This window comes from Giraffa tippelskirchi, chromosome X (genome assembly GCF_054371585.1).
Source record: "Giraffa tippelskirchi isolate mGirTip1 chromosome X, T2T-mGirTip1v1.2.pri, whole genome shotgun sequence".
In the NCBI taxonomy this organism is placed as follows: Eukaryota; Metazoa; Chordata; class Mammalia; order Artiodactyla; family Giraffidae; genus Giraffa; species Giraffa tippelskirchi.
In genome coordinates this window covers 116931747-116953888 of record NC_137289.1, presented here as the reverse complement: position 1 = coordinate 116953888, position 22142 = coordinate 116931747, and the positions used below count along the sequence as shown (strand labels likewise).

The following is a 22142-nucleotide window of genomic DNA, read 5'->3' as shown; positions in this document are numbered from 1 at the left end:
AAGTCGCACCACCCCAACAGGGAAGAGTGCGCTCGCCAAACTCCTGGCTGCCTGAGCTGCTTCAACCGGGGATCGGCAAAAACCAAGGGCCCAACCGAGTCTGCGCCTTTGTGGAGTACCCGGGAACTTGAACCTGAGCGGCTTAGACCTGGGAAGTGCACGCATCTCAGGGCCCACTCCCCGGCCGAGTAACCTGAAGCCTGAGCAGGGCAGACTGGGAAAGCACACACGCCGTGAGCGGGGGCAAATCCAGTGCAGCCAAGATACTGCCAGCTCTCCACACACACGCCAGTGATATTGGTTTGCAGTGTTCCTCCCTCCACACAGCACGACTGAACAAGTGAACCTAAAGAGACCACCTCCGCCACTTTGTGGCAGGGCGGAAATTAGACACTGAAGAGACCTGCAAACAGAAGCCAAATAAACAGAGGGAAGCTCTTTGGAAGTGACAGGCCAACAGATTAAAATCCCTGTAGTTAACACCGACTACATTGAAAGGGGCATATACATCTTGAAAAGTATAAGCAGGAACAAGGATCTACCTGAAACTGAACAGACCCCACACTGCTCACAACAGCTCCAGAGAAAGTCCTGGATATATTTTTACTATTATCTTTTTTTTTAATTTTTTTCTTTTTTCTTTAAGTCCTCTATTACACCTTTAATTTTCATTTTTATAACCCACTATTACCTTACCAAAAAAAACGCCCTATTTTTAAAGCAAACTGCATACATATATCTTATACTTTTTGTGATTTTGTTTTCTTTTTTCTTTTTTTTATATTGTATTTTTTAAGAGTCTAACCTCTACTCTAGATTTTTAATCTTTCTTTTACATATTTGATATCAATTTTGTACATTTAAGAACCCAATCTTTAGTACCCATCTTTACTCAGGAGTGTGATTACTGGCTTGATTACTCTCTCCCCCTATTGATGCTCTTTCTTCTCCCCCAGGGAACCTCTATCTCCCACCCTCCTCCTTCTCTTCTCAACCCAATTCTGTGAATCTCTGAGGGTGTTCTGGGCACCGGAGAACACTTTGAGAACAGAATACTGCCCAGATCTCTCTCTCCCCTCTTGATTCCTCCCTTTCTACTCCTGCTCACCTCTATTACCTTCCTCCCCCCTCTCTATGTATCTCTGTCAACGTCTCTGAGGGTTCCAGACTGTGGAGAGCACAGACGGAAGTGCTTACTGAGAGACTGCTCTCTCCACGTTTGAGTCCCCCTCTTCTCCTCCTGGTCACCTCAACCCGCCCCCCCGCCCCATCACCTCTCCATGTAACTCAGTGAACCTCTCTGGGTATCCCTCACTGTGGAGAATCTTTTCACCATTAACCTAAAAGTTTTATTATCGATGCTGTATGGATGGAGAAGTCTTGAGGCTACTGCAAGAATAAGACTGAAAGCCAGAGGAAACATTAATTAATAAGAGATCATCCAAAAGCCTCCACATATACACTGAAACCAAGCTCCACCCAAGAACCAATAAGTTCCAGAGCAAGACATGCCACGCAAATTCTCCAGTAACGCAGGAATATAGCCCTGAGCATCAATATACAGGCTGCTCAGAGGCACACCAAATCCATAGACATCTCAAAACTCAATACCGTACACTCCATTGCACTCTAGAGAGAAGAAATCCAGCTCCACCCACCAGAACACCGACACAAGCTCCCCCAACCAGGAAACCTTGACAAGCCACCCATTCAACCCCACCCACAGTGAAGAAGCTCCACAATAAAGAGGAACTTCAAACTACCAGAATACAGAAAGGCCACGCCAAACACAGCAATCTAAACAAGATGAAAAGGCAGAGAAATACTCAGCAAGTACAGGAAAATGATAAATGCCCACCAAACCAAACAAAAGAGGAGGAGATAGGGAATCTATCTGAAAAAGAATTTAGAATAATGATAATAAAAATGATCCAAAATCTTGAAAACAAAATGGAGTCACAGATAAATAGCCTGGGGACAAGGATTGAGAAGATGCAAGAAATGTTTATCAAGGACCTAGAAGAAATAAAAAGGAGTCAATATATAATGAATAATGAAATAAAGGAGATAAAAGACACTCTGGAGGGAACCAACAGTAGAATAATGGAGGCAGAAGATAGGATAAGTGAGGTAGAAGATAGAATGATGGAAATAAATGAAGCAGAGAGGAAAAAGAAAAAAGAATCAAAAGAAATGAGGAAAACTTCAGGGACCTCGGGGACAATAAGAAACACCCCAACATTCGAATCACAGGAGTCCCAGAAGAAGAAGATAAAAGGAAAGGCCATGAAAAAATACTCGAGGAGATAATTGTTGAAAATTTCCCTAAAATGAGGAAGGAAATAGTCACAGAACCTCAAGAAACGCAGAGAGTCCCAAACAGAATAAACCCAAGGCGAAACACCCCAAGACACATATTAATCAAATTAACAAAGATCAAACACAAAGAACAAATATTAAAAGCAGCAAGGGAAAAGCAACAAATAACACACAAGGGGATCCCCATAAGGATAACAGCTGATCTTTCAATAGAAACTCTTCAGGCTAGAAGGGAATGGCAGGACATACTTAAAGTAATGAAAGAGAATAATCTACAACCCAGATTACTGTACCCAGCAAGGATCTCATTCAGATATGAGGGAGAATTCAAAAGCTTTACAGACAAGCAAGAACTGAGGGAATTCAGCACCACCAAACCAGCTCTCCAACAAATGCTAAAGGATCTTCTCTAAGCAGGAAACACAGAAAGGATGTTTAAACACGAACTCAAAACAACAAAGCAAATGGCAACGGGACCATACTTTTCAATGATTACCTTAAATGTAAATGGGTTGAATGCCCCAACCAAAAGACAAAGACTGGCTGAATGGATACAAAAACAAGACCCCTATATATGCTGTCTACAAGAGACCCAGCTCAAAACCAGGAACACATACAGACTGAAAGTGAAGGGTTGGAAAAACACATTTCATGCAAACGGAGACCAAAAGAAAGCAGGAGTCGCAATACTCATTTCAGATAAAATAGACTTTAAAATAAAGGCTGTGAAAAGAGACAAAGAAGGACACTACATAAAGATCAAAGGATCAATCCAAGAAGAAGATATAAAAATTATAAATATATATGCACCCAACATAGGAGCACCACAATATGTAAGGCAAATACTAACAAGTATGAAAGGGGAAATTAACAATAACATAATAATAGTGGGAGACTTTAATACTCCACTCACACATATGGATAGATCAAATAAACAGAAAATTAACAAGGAAACACAAACTTTAAATGATACAATAGACAGGTTAGATTTAATTGATATTTACAGGACTTTCCACCCCAAAACAATCAATTTCACCTTTTTCTCAAGTGCACACAGAACTTTCTCCAGGATAGATCATATCCTGGGCCATAAATCTAGCCTTGGTAAATTCCAAAAAATTGAAATCATCCCAGCCATCTTCTCTGACCACAATGCAGTAAGATTAGACCTCAATTACATGAAAAACACTATTAAAAATTCCAATATATGCAGGCTAAACAACACGCTTCTGAATAACCAACAAATCACAGAAGAAATCAAAAAAGAAATCAAAATAGGCACAGAAACGAATAAAAATGAAAACATAACAACCCAAAACCTATGGGACACTGTAAAGGCAATGCTAAGGGAAACGTTCATAGCAAAACAGGCGTACCTCAAGAAACAAGAAAAAAATCAAATAAATAACCTAACTCTACACCTAAAGCAACTAGAGAAGGAAGAAATGAAGAACCCCAGGGTTAGTAGAAGGAAAGAAATCTTAAAAATTAGGGCAGAAATACATGTAAAAGAAACAAAAGAGACCATAGCAAAAATCAACAAAACTAAAAGCTGTTTTTTTCAGAAGATAAACAAAATTGACAAACCATTATCCAGACTCATCAAGAAACAAAGGGAGAAGATCAGATCAACAAAATTAGAAATGAAAATGGAGAGATCACAACAGACTCCACAGAAATACAAAGGATCATAAGAGACTACTACCAACAGCTATATGCCAATAAAAGGGACAACTTGGAAGAAATGGACAAATTCTTAGAAAAGTATAACTTTCCAAAACTGAACCAGGAAGAAATAGAAGATCTTAACAGACCCATCACAAGCATGGAAATCAAAACTGTAATCAGAAATCTTCCAGCAAACAAAAGCCCAGGACCAGACGGTTTCACAGCTGAATTCTACCAAAAATTTAGAGAAGAGCTAACACCTATCCTACTCAAACTCTTCCAAAAAATTGCAGAAGATGGTAAACTTCCAAAGTCATTCTATGAGGCCACCATCACCCTAATTCCAAAACCAGAAAAAGATTCCACAAAAAAAGAAAACTACAGGCCAATATCACTGATGAACATACATGCAAACATCCTTAATAAAATTCTAGCAAACAGAATCCAACATCATATTAAAAAGATCATACATCATGACCAAGTGGGCCTTATCCCAGGAATGCAAGGTTTCTTTAACATCCGCAAATCAATCAATGTGACATACCACATTAACAAATTGAAAGCTAAAAACCATATGATTATCTCAATAGATACAGAAAAAGCCTTTGACAAAATTCAACATCAATTTATGATTAAAACCCTCCAGAAAGCAGGAATAGAAGGAACATACCTCAACATAATAAAAGCTATATATGACAAACCCACAGCAAACATTATCCTCAACGGTGAAAAATTGAAAGTATTTCCCCTAAAGTCAGGAACAAGGCAAGGGTGCCCACTTTCACCGCTACTGTTCAACATAGTTTTGGAAGTTTTGGCCACAGCAATCAGAGCTGAAAAAGAAATAAAAGGAATACAGATAGGAAAAGAAGAAGTAAAACTCTCACTGTTTGCAGATGACATGATCCTCTACATAGAAAACCCTAAATACACCACCAGAAAATTACTAGAGCTAACCAATGAATATAGTAAAGTTGCAGGATATAAAATTAACACACAGAAATCCCTTGCATTCCTATACACCAACAATGAGAAAACAGAAAAGGAAATTAAGGAGACAATACCATTCACCATTGCAACAAAAAGAATAAAATACTTAGGAATATATCTACCTAAAGAAACAGAAGACTTATATATAGAAAACTATAAAACACTGATGAAAGAAATCAAAGAGGACACAAACAGATGGAGAAATATACCATGTTCATGGATTGGAAGAATTAATATAGTGAAAATGAGTATACTACCCAAAGCAATCTATAGATTCAATGCAATCCCTATCAAGCTACCAACGGTATTTTTCACAGAACTAGAACAAATCATTTCACAGTTTGTATGGAAATATAGGAAACCTGGAATAGCCAAAGCAATCTTGAGAAAGAAGAATGGAACTGGAGGAATCAACCTGCCTGACTTCAGGCTCTACTACAAAGCCATAGTCATCAAGACAGTATGGTACTGGCACAAAGATAGAAATATAGATCAATGGAACAAAATAGAAAGCCCAGAGATAAACCCACGCACCTATGGACACCTTATCTTCGACAAAGGAGGCAAGAATGTACAGTGGAGAAAAGACGATCTCTTTAACAAGTGATGCTGGGGAAACTGGTCAGCCACTTGTAAAAGAATGAAACTAGCACACTTTCTAACACCTTACACAAAAATAAACTCAAAATGGATTAAAGATCTAAACGTAAGACCAGAAACTATAAAACTCCTAGAGGAAAACATAGGCAAAACACTCTCTGACATAAATCACAGCAGGATCCTCCATGTCCCACCTCCCAGAATATTGGAAATAAAAGCAAAAATAAACAAATGGGACCTAATTAAAATTAAAAGCTTTTGCACAACAAAGGAAACTATAAGCAAGGGGAAAAGACAGCCTTCAGAATGGGAGAAAATAATAGCAAATGAAGCAACAGACAAACAATTAATCTCAAAAATACACAAGCAACTCCTGCAGCTGACTTCAAGAAAAATAAACGACCCAATCAAAAAATGGGCCAAAGAAATAAACAGACATTTCTCCAAAGAAGACATACAGATGGCTAACAAACACATGAAAATATGATCAACATCACGCATTATTAGAGAAATGCAAATCAAAACCACAATGAGGTACCATTTCACACCAGTCAGAATGGCTGCTATCCAAAAGTCTACAAGCAATAAATGCTGGAGAGGGTGTGGAGAAAAGGGAACCTTCTTACACTGTTGGTGGGAATGCAAACTAGTACAGCCACTATGGAGAACGGTGTGGAGATTCCTTAAAAAACTGGGAATAGAACTGCCATATGACCCAGCAATCCCACTGCTGGGCATACACACCGAGGAAACCAGAATTGAAAGAGACACGTGTGCCCCAATGTTCATCGCAGCACTGTTTACAATAGCCAGGACATGGAAGCAACACAGATGTGCATCAGCAGACGAATGGATAAGGAAGCTGTGGTACATATACACAATGGAATATTACTCAGCCATTAAAAAGAATACATTTGAATCAGTTCTGTTGAGATAGATGAATCTGGAGCCCATTATACAGAGTGAAGTAAGCCAGAAAGAAATACACCAATACAGTGTAGTAATGCATATATATGGAATTTGAAAGATGGTAACGATTACCCTATATGTGAGACAGAATAAGAGACACAGATGCATAGAACAGTCTTATGGACTCTGAGGGAGAAGGTGAGGGTGGGACGTTCTGGGAGAATAGCATTGAAACATGTATATTATCATATGTGAAACAGAACACCATTCCAGGTTCGATGCATGAGACAAATTCTCAGGGCTGGGGCAATGGGATGACCCAGAGGGATGGGATGGGGAGGGAGGTGGGAGCGGGGTTCAGGATGCGGAACACATGTAAACCCATGGCTGATTCATGTCACTGTATGGCAAAAACCACTACAATATTGTAAAGTAGTTATCCCCCAACTAAAATAAATAAATTTATTTATAAAAATAAATAAATAAAAGCTCAAAAAAAAAAGAATATAATCTTCAGTATTCATTTTCACTTAGGGGTGTGATTACTGATTTGATTGCTCTCTCACCTTTTGACTCTCCCTTTTCTCCCCCAGGTAACCTCTATCTTTCCTCCCCCTTCTCTTCTCTACTTAACTCTGCGAATCTCTCTGTTTGTTTTGGGCTGTGGAGAACAGTTAGGGTGTTGATTACTGGCTAGAATGGTCTCTCCCCTTTTGAGTCCCCCTTTTCTCCTCCTGGTCACCTCTATCTCCCTCCTCCCTCTTCTCTTCTCCATTTAACTCTGTGAACCTCTCTGGGTGTCCATAACTGTGGAGAATCTTTTTGCCATTAACCTAGATGGTTTACCATCTGTGCTGCATGGATGGAGAAATCTTGAGGCTACTCTAAGAATAAGACTGAAAGCCAGAGGCAGGAGGCTTAAATCCAAAACTTGAGAACACCAGAAAAGTCCTAATTCCAGGGAACATTAATCGACAAGAGCTCATCCTAAAGCCTCCATACCTACACTGAAACTAAGTTCCACCCAAGAGCCAACAAGTCCCAGAGCAAGACATACCACACTAATTCTCCAGCAACGCAGGACACAGAACTGAGCATTAAGATACAGGCTGCCCAAAGTCATGCCAAACCCACAGACACCTGAAAACTCACTATTGGACTCTTCATTGCACTCCAGAGTGAAGAGATCCAGCTCCACCCACCAGAACACCAACGCAAGGTTCCCTAACTAGGAAACTTTGACAAACCACTAGTCCAACCCCATCCATAGGGAGGAACCTCCACAATAAAGAGGAACCACAAACTTCCAGCCTGCAGAAAGGCCACCCCAAACACAGCAATCTAAACGAAATGAAAAGGTAGAGAAATAATCAGCAGGTAAAGGAACATGATAAATGCCCACCAAATCAAACAAAAGAGGAGGAGATAGGGAGTCTATCTAAAAAAGAGTTCAGAAAAATGATAGTAAAGATGATCCAAAATTTTGAAAACAAAATGGAGTTACAGAGAAATAGACTAGATACAAGGATTCAGAAGATGAAAGAAATGCTTCACAAGGACCTAGAAGAAATAAAAACTCGTCAATCAATGAATAATGCAATAACTAAGATCAAAAACACTCTGGAGAGAATCAACAGTAGAATAACTGAGGCAGAAGATAGGATAAGTGAGGTGGAAGATATAATGGTGGAAATAAATGAAACAGACAGGAAAAAAGAAAAAAGAATTAAAAGAAATGAGGACAACCTCAGAGACCTCTGGGACAATGTTAAATGCCCCAACATTCAACTCATAGGAGGCCCAGAAACAAAAGGGCATGAAAAAAACACTTGATAAAATAAACCCAAGGTAAAACACCCCAGTTCAGTTCAGTTCAGTCACTCAGTCATGTCTGACTCTTGGCAGCCCCATGGACTGTAGCATGTCAGGCCTCCCTGTCCATCACCAACTCCTGGAGTTTACTGAAACTCATTTCCGTTGAGTCCGTAATGCCATCCAACCATCACATCCGCTGTTGTCCCCTTCTCCTGCTTTCAATCTTTCCCAGCGTCGGCATCTTTTCAAATGAGTCAGCTCTTTGCATCCAGTGGGCAAAGTATCGGAGTTTCAGCTTCAACATCAGTCCTTCCAATGAACATTTAGGACCGATTTCCTTTCGGATGGACTGGTTGGATCTCCTTGCAGTCCAAGGGACTGACAAAATGTGGTCCGCAGGAGAAGGAAATGGCAAACCACTTCAGTATTCCTGCCTTGAGAACCTCATGAACAGTATGGAAACACCCCAAGACACATACTAATCAAATAATGAATATCAAACACAACGAGAAAATATTAAAAGCAGCAAAGAAAAAGCAACAAATAACACACAAGGGGATCCCCATAAAGATAACAGCTGATCTTTCAATAGAAACTCTTCAGGCGAAAAGGGAATGGCAGGACATATTTAAAGTGATGAAAGAGCAAAACCTACAACCCATATTACAATACTCAGTAAGGATCTCATTCAGATATGAAGGAGAAATCAAAAGCTTTACAGACAAGCAAAAGCTGAGAGAATTCAGCACCACCAAATCAGCTCTTCAACAAATGCTAAAGGAACTTCTCTAGACAGGAAACACAGAAAAGGTGTATAAACTCAAACCCAAAACAAAGTAAATGGCAATGGGATCGTACTTATCAATAATTACCTTAAATGTAAATGGATGGAAAACCCCCAATCAAAAGACAAAGACTGGCTGAATGGATACAAAAACAAGACCCCTATATATGCTGTCCACAAGAGATCCACCTCAAAACAAGGGACACAAACAGACTGAAAGTGAAGGGCTGGAAAAAGATATTTCATGCAAATGGAGACCAAAAGGAAGCAGGAGTAGCAACTCATATCAGATAAAATAGGCTTTGAAATAAGAGCTGTGAAAAGAGACAAAGAAGGACACTACATAATGATCAAAGGATCAATCAAAGAAAAAGATATAACAATTATAAATATATATGCACCCAACATAGGAGCACTGCAATATGTAAGGCAAATGTTAACAAATATGAAAGGAGAAATTAACAGTAATACAATAATAGTGGGAGACGTAATAACCTACGCACACCTATGGATAGATCAACCAAACAGAAGATTAGCAAGGAAACACAAAGTTTAAATGGTACAATGGATCAGATAGACCTAACTGATATCTCTGGGACATTTCACCCTAAAACAATGAAATTCACCTTTTTCTGAAGTGCACATGGAACCTTCTCCAGGACAGATCACCTCCTGGGCCATATATCTAGCCTTGGTAAATTCAAAAAAAATGGAAATAATTTCAAGCAACTTTTCTGATCACAATGCGGTAAGATTAGATGTCAACTACAGGAAAAAAAAAACAGTTAAAAATACAAACATATGGAGGCTAAACAACACACTTCTGAATAACCAACAAATTGCAGAAGAAATCAAAATATGCATAGAAACGAATGAAAATGAAAACACAACAACCCAAAACCTATGGGATTCAGTAAAAGCAGTGCTAAGGGGAAGGTTCATAGCAATACCAGCTTACCTCAAGAAACAGGAGAAAAATCAAATAAATAACCTAACTTGACACCTAAAGCAATTAGACAAAGAAGAAATGAAGAACCCCAGGTTTAGTAGAAGGAAAGAAATCATAAAAATTAGGGCAGAAATAAATGAAAAAGAAATAAAGGAGACTATAGCATAAATCAACAAAACTAAAAGCTGGTTCTTTGAGAAGATAAATAAAACAGACAAACCATTAGCCAGACTCATCAAAAAACAGGGAGAAGAATCAAATCAACAAAATTAGAAGTGAAAATGGAGAAATCACAACTGACAACACAGAAATACAAAGAATCATAAGAAACTACTATCAGCAACTATATGCCAATCAAATGGACAACTTGGAAGAAATGGACAAATTCTTAGAAAATTATAACCTTCCAAAACTGAACCAAGAAGAAATAGAAAATCTTAACAGACCTATCACAAGGACAGAAATTAAAACTGTAATCAGAAATCTTCCAAAAAACAAAAGCCCAGGACCAGATGGCTTCACAGCTGAATTCTACCAAAAATTTTGAGAAGAGCTAACACCTATTCTACTCAAACTCTTCCAGAAAATTGCAGAGGAAGCTAAACTTCCAAACTCATTCTATGAGGCCACCATCACCCTATTACCAAAACCAGACAAAGATGCCACAAAAATAGAAAACTACAGGCCAATATCACTGATCAACATAGATGCAAAAATCCTTAACAAAATTCTAGCAAACAGAATCCAACAACATACTAAAGACATCATGCATCATGACCAAGTGGGCTTTCTCCCAGGGATGCAAGGATTCTTCAATATTCACAAATCAATCACTGTGATATACTACATTAACAAATTGAAAGATAAAAACCGTATGATTATCTCAGTAGATGCAAAGAAAGTCTTTGACAAAATTCAACATCCATTTATGATTAAAAAAACCCTCCAGAAAGCAGGCACAGAAGGAACATACCTCATATAATAAAAGCCATATATGATAAACCCACAGCAAACATTATCCTCAATGGTGAAAAACTGGAAACATTCTCCCTAAAGTCAGGAACAAGACAAAGGTGCCCATTCTCACCACTATTATTCAACATAATTTTGGAAGTTTTAGCCACAGCAATCAGAGGAGAAAAAGAAATAAAATGAATCCAGATTGGAAAACAATAAGTAAAACTCTCACTGTTTGCAGATGACATGATCCTCTACATAGAAAACCCTAAATACACCACCAGAAAATTACTAGAACTAATCAATAAAAATAGTAAAGTTGCAGGATATAAAATTAACACACAGAAATCCCTTGCATTCCTGTACACTAACAATGAGAAAACAGAAAGAGAAATTAAGGAAATAATTCCATTCACCATTGCAATGAAAAGAATAAAATACCTAGGGATAAATCTACCTAAAGAAACAAAAGAGCTATATATAAAATACTATAAAACACTGATGAAAGAAATCAAAGAGGACACAAATAGATGGAGAAATATACCATGTTCAGGAATCGGAAGAATCAACATAGTGAAAATGAGTATATACCCAAAGCAATCTATAGATTCAATGCAATCCATATCAAGCTACCAACAGTATTTTTCACAGAACTAAAACAATTAATTTCACAATTTGTATGGAAATACAAAGAACCTTCAATAGCCAAAGCAATCTTGAGAAAGAAGAATGGAACTGGAGGAATCAATCTGCCTGACTTCCGACTATTCTACAAAGCTACAGTCATCGAGACAGTATGGTACTGGCACAAAGACAGAAATAGAGATCAAAGGAACAAAATAGAAAAGCCAGAGACAAATCCAGCCACCTATGGACACCTTATCTTTGACCATGGAGGCAAGAATATACAATGGAGAAAAGACAAATCTCTTTAACAAGTGGTGCTGGGAAAACTGGTCAACCACCTGTAAAAGAATGAAACTAGAATACTTTCTAACACCATACACAAAAATAAACTCAAAATGGATTAAAGATCTAAATATAAGACCAGACACTATAAAACTCCTAGAGGAAAACATAGGCAAAACACTCTCTGACGTAAATCACAGCAGGATCCTCTATGACCCACCTCCCAGAGTAATGGAAATAAAAGCAAAAATAAACAAATAGGACCTAATTAAACTTAAAAGCTTTTGCACAATGAAGGAAACTATAAGCAAGGTGAAAAGACAGTCTTCAGAATGAGAGAAAATAATAGCAAATGAAGCAACTGACAAGGAATTAATCTCAAAAATATAAAAGCAGCTCATGTACTTCAATATCAAAAAATTAAACGACCCAATCGAAAAATGGGCCAAAGAACTAAATAGACATTTCTTCGAAGACAGATGGCTAACAAATACATCAAAAGATACTCAACATCACTCATTATCAGAGAAATGCAAATCTAAACCACAATGAGGTACCACATCATGCCAGTCAGAATGGCTGCTATCCAAAAGTCTACAAACAATAAATTCTGGAGAGGGTGTGGAGAAAAGAAAACCCTCTTACACTGTTGGTGGGAATGCAAACTAGTGTAGATACTATGGATAACAGTGTGGAGATTCCTTATAAAACTGGAAACAGAACTGCCATACAACCCAGCAATCCCACTGCTGGGCATACACACCAAGGAAACCAACTTGAAAGAGACTCGTGTACACTAATGTTCATTGCAGCACTGTTTACAATAGCCAGGACTCGGAAGCAACCTAGATGTCCATTGGCAGACAAATGGATAAGAAAGTTGTGGTACATATACACAATGGAATATTACTGAGGATTTAAAAAGAATGCATTTATCATTTCTAATGAGGTGGATGAAACTGGAGCCTATTATACACAGGGCAGTAATTCAGGAAGAAAAACACCAATACAGTATATTAACACATATATATGGAATTTAGAAAGATGGCGACAATGACCCTATATGCAAGACAACAAAAGAGTCAGATATAAAGAACAGACTTTTGGACTCTGTGGGAAAAGGCAAGGGTGGGATGATTTGGGAGAATAGCATTGGGGGACACATGAACATACTAATTTTATAAACTAGGCAAAAACAAATACATTTTACATGGTAACTTAATTATAAATTATTTATTTTTTCTACCAGATTTTGGAGATATAATTGACATTTAACACTTAGTTTGAAGCACACAGCATAATGATTTGACTTACATTGTGCAGTAAGAAATTTTCCTTCACCTGTTTAGATTCATCGGGCTGGTCTAAGAATTAAATTGGCATGAGACAAATTAACTGGAAAAAAAATCAAAGTTTAATAACATGAACATATGAGAAAGACCCAGGAAATCTGAAAAACCCAAATGGCGGAAACCCGCACCTTAAATACCATCTTTAACTAAAGACAAAAGAGGATGTCATGGATAGTATTTGAGACTTCAAAGGAGAGCAAAGTGATTCATATGAAGATGGAAAAGGAAAAGTTTGGCAAATGGGCCATGTAGACAATAGGACACAGAACGGTCTTAGATCTCCAGGCTCTGCTGTGTTTTCCAAAACACAACTAGCCATATTCTTTGTAGATATCTCTGGTGATTGCTCTATTGGGGAATAGGCCCTTTTATCTAAAATTTTTAGGCAGTTCGGAGCAAGGTCAAAGTATCTTCCTGAGACTTTGGGCCTAGATTTTTTTTATTTGTTCCCAGCTTAAAATAATCTACATGCCAAACAAATATTTTGAGGTGGCAAGTTTTGCTCTACACTTACATACATCATGAAATGATCACCATGATAAGTTTAGTAAACATCTATCACCTCATATAGATAGAAAATAAAAGAGAAATAATATTTTTCCTTGTGATGAGAACTCTTAGGATTTATTTTTAACAGCTTTCATATACAACATAGCAGTCTTAATTATATTAATCATGTTGCACATTACATTCCTGTACTTATTTATACTCTAACGAGAAGTATGTACCCTTTGACCTCCTTTGTCCAACCCTCTCCCCAACCTCTGGTAACCACAAATCTTATCTCTTTTTCTATGACTTTGTTTGTTTGTCTTTTGAAATATATTTGGCCTACAACACTGTTTTTCTCTGGTACACAACATAGTGATTAGATATTTCTGTACATTATAAAATGATCACAAGCCTAGTTACCAACTTTCATCCTACAAAAATATTATATTACTATTGACTATATTCTCCATACTGTACATTTCATCTCTTTGACTCTTTATTTTGCAACTGGAAGTTTGTACCACTTAATCTCCCACACCTATTTCACTTATTCCCTGATCCCCCCGCCATCAACTTACTTTCTGACATCCAACTATATCATTGACTCAATTGATATGAATTTGAGCAAGCTCTGGTATATGGTAAAGGACAGGAGATCCTGGCATGCTGCAGTCCTTGGGGTCACAAAGAGTGGGACACAACTGAGCAACTTAACAACAACAACTACTACTACATCATCACCAATCATATTACTCTCCTAAAATAATTATTAGGAGCCTTCCAATCATAATCTTATACTTTTCAAATGAAATACATCGTTTTAAAGATCTAAAAATCCTGAGGCACATCTAGCTTCAGGTACTGCTCAATTATTTTTTTTTCTCAACTATCTCGTTCTTTCTCCATCTTTGTTTTCCTTTGTCTATTTATACCAATTTTCCTAATTCTTGGGATAAAACATAGCCACAAGCATCTTTAGGTTTATATCTCACCAGCTTAGTAACCTCAGTGGAAAAGGATTTCTCATTATCAGTAGTTCTAGCTAACATTTAAGATTTAGCTCTTAAATGTACTTTAGTTCACATGCTCATGTTTTGACCAATTATCATAGCCAATTTGAGATATGCTGATTGGACATGGCTGCATCATATGTCCTTTCATTTAGCCATGGTAGTGAATTCAGCTAAACATAAACCAACTGGACTAAGACTGTAGAATGAGTTTTTCCGCCATGAAAATCAGGATGTTATCAGCACAAGTATGTTACAGGGATACTAAGCAGGCAAAAATAAAATCCACTGCTTGTTCTCAAAATATACCAAAACATCTTAATCAGTATCCTATTTCTTACATTCAAAAAACTCAAAACTCAATTTATAGTTTGTGCCAGTTACCTTTTCTGAGATTAATTTCATGTTTCAACCCCTACCCCAAAATTGTGGCCACAGTTGCCCAAATAAGCCAAGGTCTTTCAAGTCTACTTTTTCTGACAGAGCCTTTTTCTACCAACACATAACTACCACTTTCCATCTATAGAAACTAACAACTATATTTAAAGATTCTGATTTAAATATAATACCTCTGTGAAACATTTCCCAACTTCCATTAAATAATTGTTGCATAATTCTCTGTACTTACAAAATAAAACAATATATCAGTTCAGTTCAGTCGCTCATTCATGTCCGACTCTTTGCGACCCCATGAATTGCAGCACGCCAGGCCTCCCTGTCCATCACCAACTCCTGGAGTCTACCCAAACCCATGTCCATCGAGTCAGTGATGCTATCCAACCATCTCATCCTCTGTCATCCCCTTCTCCTCCTGCCTCCAATCCTACCCAGCATTAGGGTCTTTTCCAATGAGTCAACCCTTCGCATGAGGTGGCCAAAGTATTGGAGTTTCAGCTTCAACATCAGTCCTTCCAATGAACACCCAGGACTGATCTCCTTTAGGATGGATTGATTGGATCTCCTTGCAGTCCAAGGGACTCTCAAGAGTCTTCTCCAACACCACAGTTCAAAAGCATCAATTCTTCGGCGCTCAGCTTTCTTCACCAACTCTCACATCCATACATGACCACTGGAAAAACCATAGCCTTGACTAGACGGACTTTTGTTGGCAAAGTAATGTCTCTGCTTTTAAATATGCTATCTAGGTTGGCCATAACCTTCCTTCCAAGGAGTAAGCGTCTTTTAATTTCATGGCTGCAATCAATATCAGCAGTGATTTTGGAGCCCCCAAAAATAAAGTCTGACACTGTTTCCACTGTTTCCCCATCTATTTCCCATGAAGTGATGGGACCAGATGCCATGATCTTAGTTTTCTGAACGTTGAGGTTTAAGTCAATTTTTTCACTCTCCTCTTTCACTTTCATCAAGAGGCTCTTTAGCTCTTCCTCACTTTCTGCCATAAGGGTGGTGTTATGCGCATATCTGAGGTTATTGATATCTCTCCCGGGAATCTTGATTCCAGCTTGTGCTTCTTCCAGCCCAGAGTTTCTCATGATGTACTCTGCATATAAGTTAAATAAGCAGGGTGAGAATATACAACCTTGACGTACTCCTTTGCCTATTTGGAACCAGCCTGTTGTTCCATGTCCAGTTCTAACTGTTGCTTCCTGACCTGCATACAGGTTCTCAAGAGACAGGTCAGATGGTCTGGTATTCCCATCTCTTTCAGAATTTTCCACAGTTTATTGTGAACCACACAGTCAAAGGCTTTGGCATAGTCAATAAAGCAGAAATAGATGTTTTTCTGGAACTCTCTTGCTTTTTCGATGATCCAGTGGATATTGGCAATTTGATCTCTGGTTCCTCTGCCTTTTCTAAAACCAGCTTGAACATCTGGAATTTCACAGTTCACGTATTGCTGAAGCCTGGCTTGGAGAATATATAAATATATATATAAATATATAAATCTATTCTAAAATATACTGTATTTTGATAGTTTCTAGATGGTGTTTGCCTCACTTGGTGTGAATCATATGGGAATACAAACTGCTCCAACAATTGACATATCTCTAGGGCTAGGACAATAACTGAACCAGTTTATGTTGGATGGATTAATTATTAAATAAATCACATTAAATAATCTCACATTTAGTGGTCAAATCTTGTCTTTACTTGAATAATTTGAATGAAAAACTCTCAAACAAGTGTTAAGTGGGGCTGGTAGTATTAACGAGTCCAGAAATTCTTAGAGATCTCCTTCAGATAGCATTACAAATAAGTGTTAGTTTATTTTCACCAATAAATAAAGCCATTCAGGTTGCAAAAAGATACATGGAACAAAATCAGCAAAGTTAGTACTCATTACCATAGGTAAAATAAATATTATGGATCCATTTTTTAAAGTTCCTGTGATAGCCTGACTAGTTTCGTTTGCAAGAGACACAAGGACAAAAATGAAACCAAATGCTTTTGTGGAGAAGAAATTCCCTGGATGAGCAGAAAAGCCTGCCCAAGTTTTGGTGTTTTCTGTTTGTTTGAAACAGGATTGAGGGGTTTTATAATGTAAGATGAAGCCATTAAGAGTTAAAAAGGAGAGGACACACTGAAGAGATTTAATTAAGACCCTGGTGAATTATCAAAAATTGTGAACTACTTTCCTAGTGAGAGTCTACGATCTGAGGAATTCACGAGGAGAAAAGGCAGTGGTCCCTTGGCCCCTGAAAATGAGAAATGCAACATTTAATGAGGCTGACTTTGGCATGGCATTTTGAAGCAGGTTGTCATATAAAATGTAGCGAATGAAAAAGCCTTCTGAAAGCCTGAGAATAGGCTACTCGGGGCAGGGGTGGAGGGTGAAGGATGGTGCTTGGTACATTATAAACTCTCACAAATATTGGCTGCTTTTGAATGAAATGAAACCCATCCTGAATCCAGTCCCTACTCAGTTACATAAGTAAGACAATGGATGCCTAGGCAACGCCTAAGCAAGTTATGAGGTAGAGGCGTATCTCAATTATTGCCTCACCAGAGGCTACAGAGCTGAGGTGCAATAGCGAAGTAGTGGAGCGGCGGGGAACCTAGGCGGAGGGTTATCCGACTGCGTGTGTTCCAGCCACTCCAAGGTGGAAGCAGAAACGAAAGACTACTTGACTGTGGTTTCTGAGTTTCAGCACCATGTCATGAAATTCAGATAATTTTCCGCTTGTTCATGGCGATGGAAAGCTCAGATTCCGACAATGAAGAAGACAGAGTTCCGGTCCAACACAGAGCTCAGATAGACCGATTGGCTCAAGTAGACGATTACTACCGATTCGTAGGTGATCTGAGTGAAGAAGATTACATGCTTTTGAGGGACAACGATTTACTCGGACCCCTAGGTGAAAGTACAAAAGAAGAGTTGCTGAAGAGACTTCGATTAATGAAAGAGGACCTACGCCAAAACTCAGATGAAAATACAGGTATATTCCTCTTTGGGGGGAATAGGATGGAATGAAAAAGGAACTTCATAGTATTAATCACTTCATGAGACTAAATAGTAAATTAGACAGAAGTGGCATAAATTATTTGGTAAGGAACTTCTCGTTAAAAAGAACTGACATTTACTTGGTTTGCAGTGAGAATGCTAGGGTAGGTTTTATTTTCCTGATTCACGTTTGGGTTGTTTTAATTGGGAAACAGTGTGAAGTAGACTATTGGGTTTTGTTTGTTGGTTTTGTACCTCAATGGAAAGTTCCTCCTATGTCCTGAATTATTTTCTCTATCTATGAATGTGAAAGTCGCTCAGTCATATCAGACTTTTTGCAACTCCATGGACTATACAGTCCATGGAATTCTCCAAGTGAGAATACTGGCATGGAGGGGATCTTCCCAATCCAGGGATGGAACCCAGGTCTCTCGCTTTGCAGGTGGATTCTTTACCAGCTGAGCCACAAGGGAAGCCCAAGAATACTGGAGTGGGTAGCCTGTCCCTTCTCCAGTGGATCTTCACGACCTAGGAATCCAACTGGGGTCTCCTGCAGTGCAGGCAGATTCTTTACCAACTGCGTTATGAGGGAAGCCCTCTCTATCTATATAGACATGTAAAAATAAATAGCAAAAAGAAATATTTTATATTCTAATCAAGTAGTTCTCAACTGGAGACAGTTTTGCTCTCCCTCACCCCAAGGAACATTTGACAATAGCTGGAGATATTTTTGGTTGTCACAGGGGGAGGCATGCATGTTACTAGCATCTAGTGGGCAGAGGCCAGGGATGCTGCCAAACATGCCACAATGCACAGGATAGCTCCCCAAACTAAGAATTGCCCAGTGCCAAAATGTAAATAGTTCTAAGGCTGAGAAACCCTGCTGGAACCTCAGATCTGGTGCCTTCTCTCCCGGTGTGAAATAGAGGATTTTACTATCTAATGAAGAGGACACTATAATACTTTGGTTCTTGAATATGGTCTTATATGTGCCATGCTAGGTTCAGTCTATTCATTTGATCTGATTTTCAGCTTAATGCCAGTCAAAAATCTTGGTAATATTAAGAAGTATTCAAAAGTCAAATACTTTTAAACCTATGATTGTGAATTCACTCAGTCATGTCGGACTCTTTGTGACCCTATGGACTGTAGCCCGCCAGGCTCCTCTGTCCATGGAATTTTTCAGGCAAGAGTACTGGAGTGGGTTGCCATTTCCTTCTCCAGGGGATCTTCCCGACCCAGGGATTGAACCTGGGTCTCCCGCATTGCAGGCAGACGCTTTACCATCTCAGCCACCGTGGAAGCCCTTTAAACTACGTTTATATTTGGGCAATAAGCTTATATTTTAAAACAATTTATACATTATCAAAAGCATATAAGAGCCTAGGAGTAGTAATGTTGGGAACGAATGAGAATTAGGCAATAATATCAATTGAATTAAAATACTAGCACTGTACCTTAACTGGTGTTCACCTTGTTTAATTGCTTTGGTGTTTTGACAGTAGACTGAAAAAAAATGTTGTTTCTTGACATTCCTCCCACAGTGGTATACAGGGCTGTGTATATGACAAAATATTGAAAAACAGACTTCCTTCAGATACCCTTTGTAAAAAACTCTCTAAATTTATCTTGGATTAGTGTACTGTTTTTCAGATGGAATTGAAACTTCCCTGCCTTTACTTATACATCTAGATAATAAAGCTTTTAAACTATTAACTCTGTAAATGTGAAATCAGTTGCAAACATCTGAGTGTTTAAGTTCTCATTTTTGTTTGCTTTTTAAACAAATTTTCAGAGTGCTATTTTATGATGGTTCCAATTTTGGTAGTTCTTTTACAGCCCCTCCCCCCTTTTTTAATTACCAGATACAGATGATGCTTCAGATGATGCATCCAGTGATGACTCTCTACTAGCCTGGCTTACCACTTTTGGACAAACTGAAAATGTGACAAGTGAACAAAAAGAAAATCAGTCTTGGAGAGAAGAGAGCCAAATTAGTGCTAACAGTGATGAGCTCAGATTTGGCTTAGAAGGAAATCATGACAGTGATGGTGAACACTCAAATCCAGAGAATGAATATGTAGCATCTGCAAAACTTCCCAGAAGAGAAGATACGGAAGACAGCCAAAGGCAAGTGGAAAATCCACAATCTGAGTCACTATTTACAAGACCATCTGCATCAAAACAAGATACAACAGAAACATTAATGGAAGTCCCACCTACTAGAAGTCAGAGAAGACTAAGAAGTAGGAGCCCAGTCTATCGGAGAACCAGAGGAAGACCTGACATTTGGTCACCTCCACATTCAATGTGGGAATTTTTGGACAGTATTAATGAAGATATACTATCTCAGACTTTTAAACAACCTCTTGCAAGTGAGAATGAGAGATTTTCTAGACCTGAGCATGAAGAAACATTGAGACAGCAAAGGCCTGGACATGAGTTGCAAAATAGGGGTCTTATTGAAACTTCTAAAACTAGGAATGTTATCCAGGGAGAATGGTATTCAGATGCGACGTGCAGCAGTGGATCTTGGGAAGTGAGAGAAACAAATCCAACCACACCCTTCAATCTCGAAGTAGGACGAGTTCATTGTCGAGCATGTTCTCAGAGAGACAGCAGAATTAGTAGAACTCAGTTAACATCTGACTCACCAAACAACACTACCACTTCAGAAAGTGAGCAAGAAGAACTGAAGCCTATGTTTTCACATGCTGACGAGGCCAATGAGAGTGCTTTTGTCAATACCATCAGAAATCCCATTCATAGAATTTTAAATATAACATCTGTTCAAACTCATAATCGATCGTGTCAGACAATGACAGGATTTAGTAACTCAAGTAATCTTATGGACAGTGACAGTATTTTAGAGCATAGCGTCTCACCTCCAAGAGAAAACATGGAAAGGGCAGAGTCACCAAATGAAACACGTGGACCTAGTGGTAGTGCAAGAAGACCTGGTTCTGCTTCAAATGCTAGGTATTATCCTGATTTAAATGTAGTACTGATATCAGATTCAAGCTCCGATTATACTTCTAGCACCACCTCCAGTCCTATACTCATTTCTAGCTCAAGTGACGAAGGTTCAGAAACTAGCTCACTGATCTTTGAAGACAGTGAAGAAAGAAGCTTACCAGCAGGCTTATCAGAGTCCAGGCAAGAAGGTGGACGAATGAACCCAATAATAATTGATGATGATGACTCTTGGCCCTCCCTTAATCCGGATGAATTTCACTTATTAAATGAAAATGACCCATACCAACCTGCAGGCCTTACTGAAACACAGATTGACAACTTGCCTTTAAGATCTTTTGGAGAGAACGATGCACCTAAAGTCTGTAGCATTTGCATCACAGAATACACCGCAGGCAACATGCTACGCGTCCTACCTTGTGCCCACGAATATCACTATCAATGCATTGATCAATGGCTGGTGGAGAAACCAACCTGTCCTATGTGCCGTGGGCCAGTAGTGGATCACTTTGAGGCAGATCATTCTATGTGAGATCTGAATTCTAAGATATATAAAGTGTTACCATGATGAACAACAGTCAGCTGCCTCGTGTACAATTTTAGAGTTATTTATGTTTAAATATAACAATCTGAGTCTATATGTAACAATCTGAAATGAATTATTTGTTCCTGAAGAAATTATTGGGCTTTCCCCAATTTCTGGTTCATAATAAAAGGAAATATTAAAAAGTCAAACAGTGTTATCCTATCTGACAATAAAAATGAGTTACACACCATGGCAGTGCACTGAATTTCAATAGAAACTTAGTATGTGCCCTGGGTTGGGGTATTCCTGATGCCATGAGAGAAATGTTCTAATATGATATAATCAATCCAGATAGACCCTAGTAGTATCTTCTAGTCATATAAATCCCAGATATCTCTTAGCCCTGTTCAATCCTGGTTGTGCATGCAAAGAAACAGGAACCCAACTAAATAATTAAGAAGCAATTTAAGACTGTATTAGAGTCAT

General features: G+C 38.5%; 1 protein-coding gene across 1 annotated transcript; it reads left to right on the top strand.

Annotated features, from left to right (window-relative positions):
• Positions 1 to 17753: 17753 nt before the first annotated feature.
• On the top strand, positions 17754 to 21906 carry LOC145535486 (E3 ubiquitin-protein ligase RLIM-like). The gene is made up of 2 exons (XM_081563926.1): positions 17754 to 18152; positions 20023 to 21906. The coding sequence occupies exons 1-2, from the start codon at positions 17903 to 17905 to the stop codon at positions 21660 to 21662; spliced, it is 1890 nt and encodes a 629-aa protein (XP_081420052.1). The 5' UTR covers positions 17754 to 17902; the 3' UTR covers positions 21663 to 21906.
• The last annotated feature ends 236 nt before the right edge of the window (positions 21907 to 22142 follow it).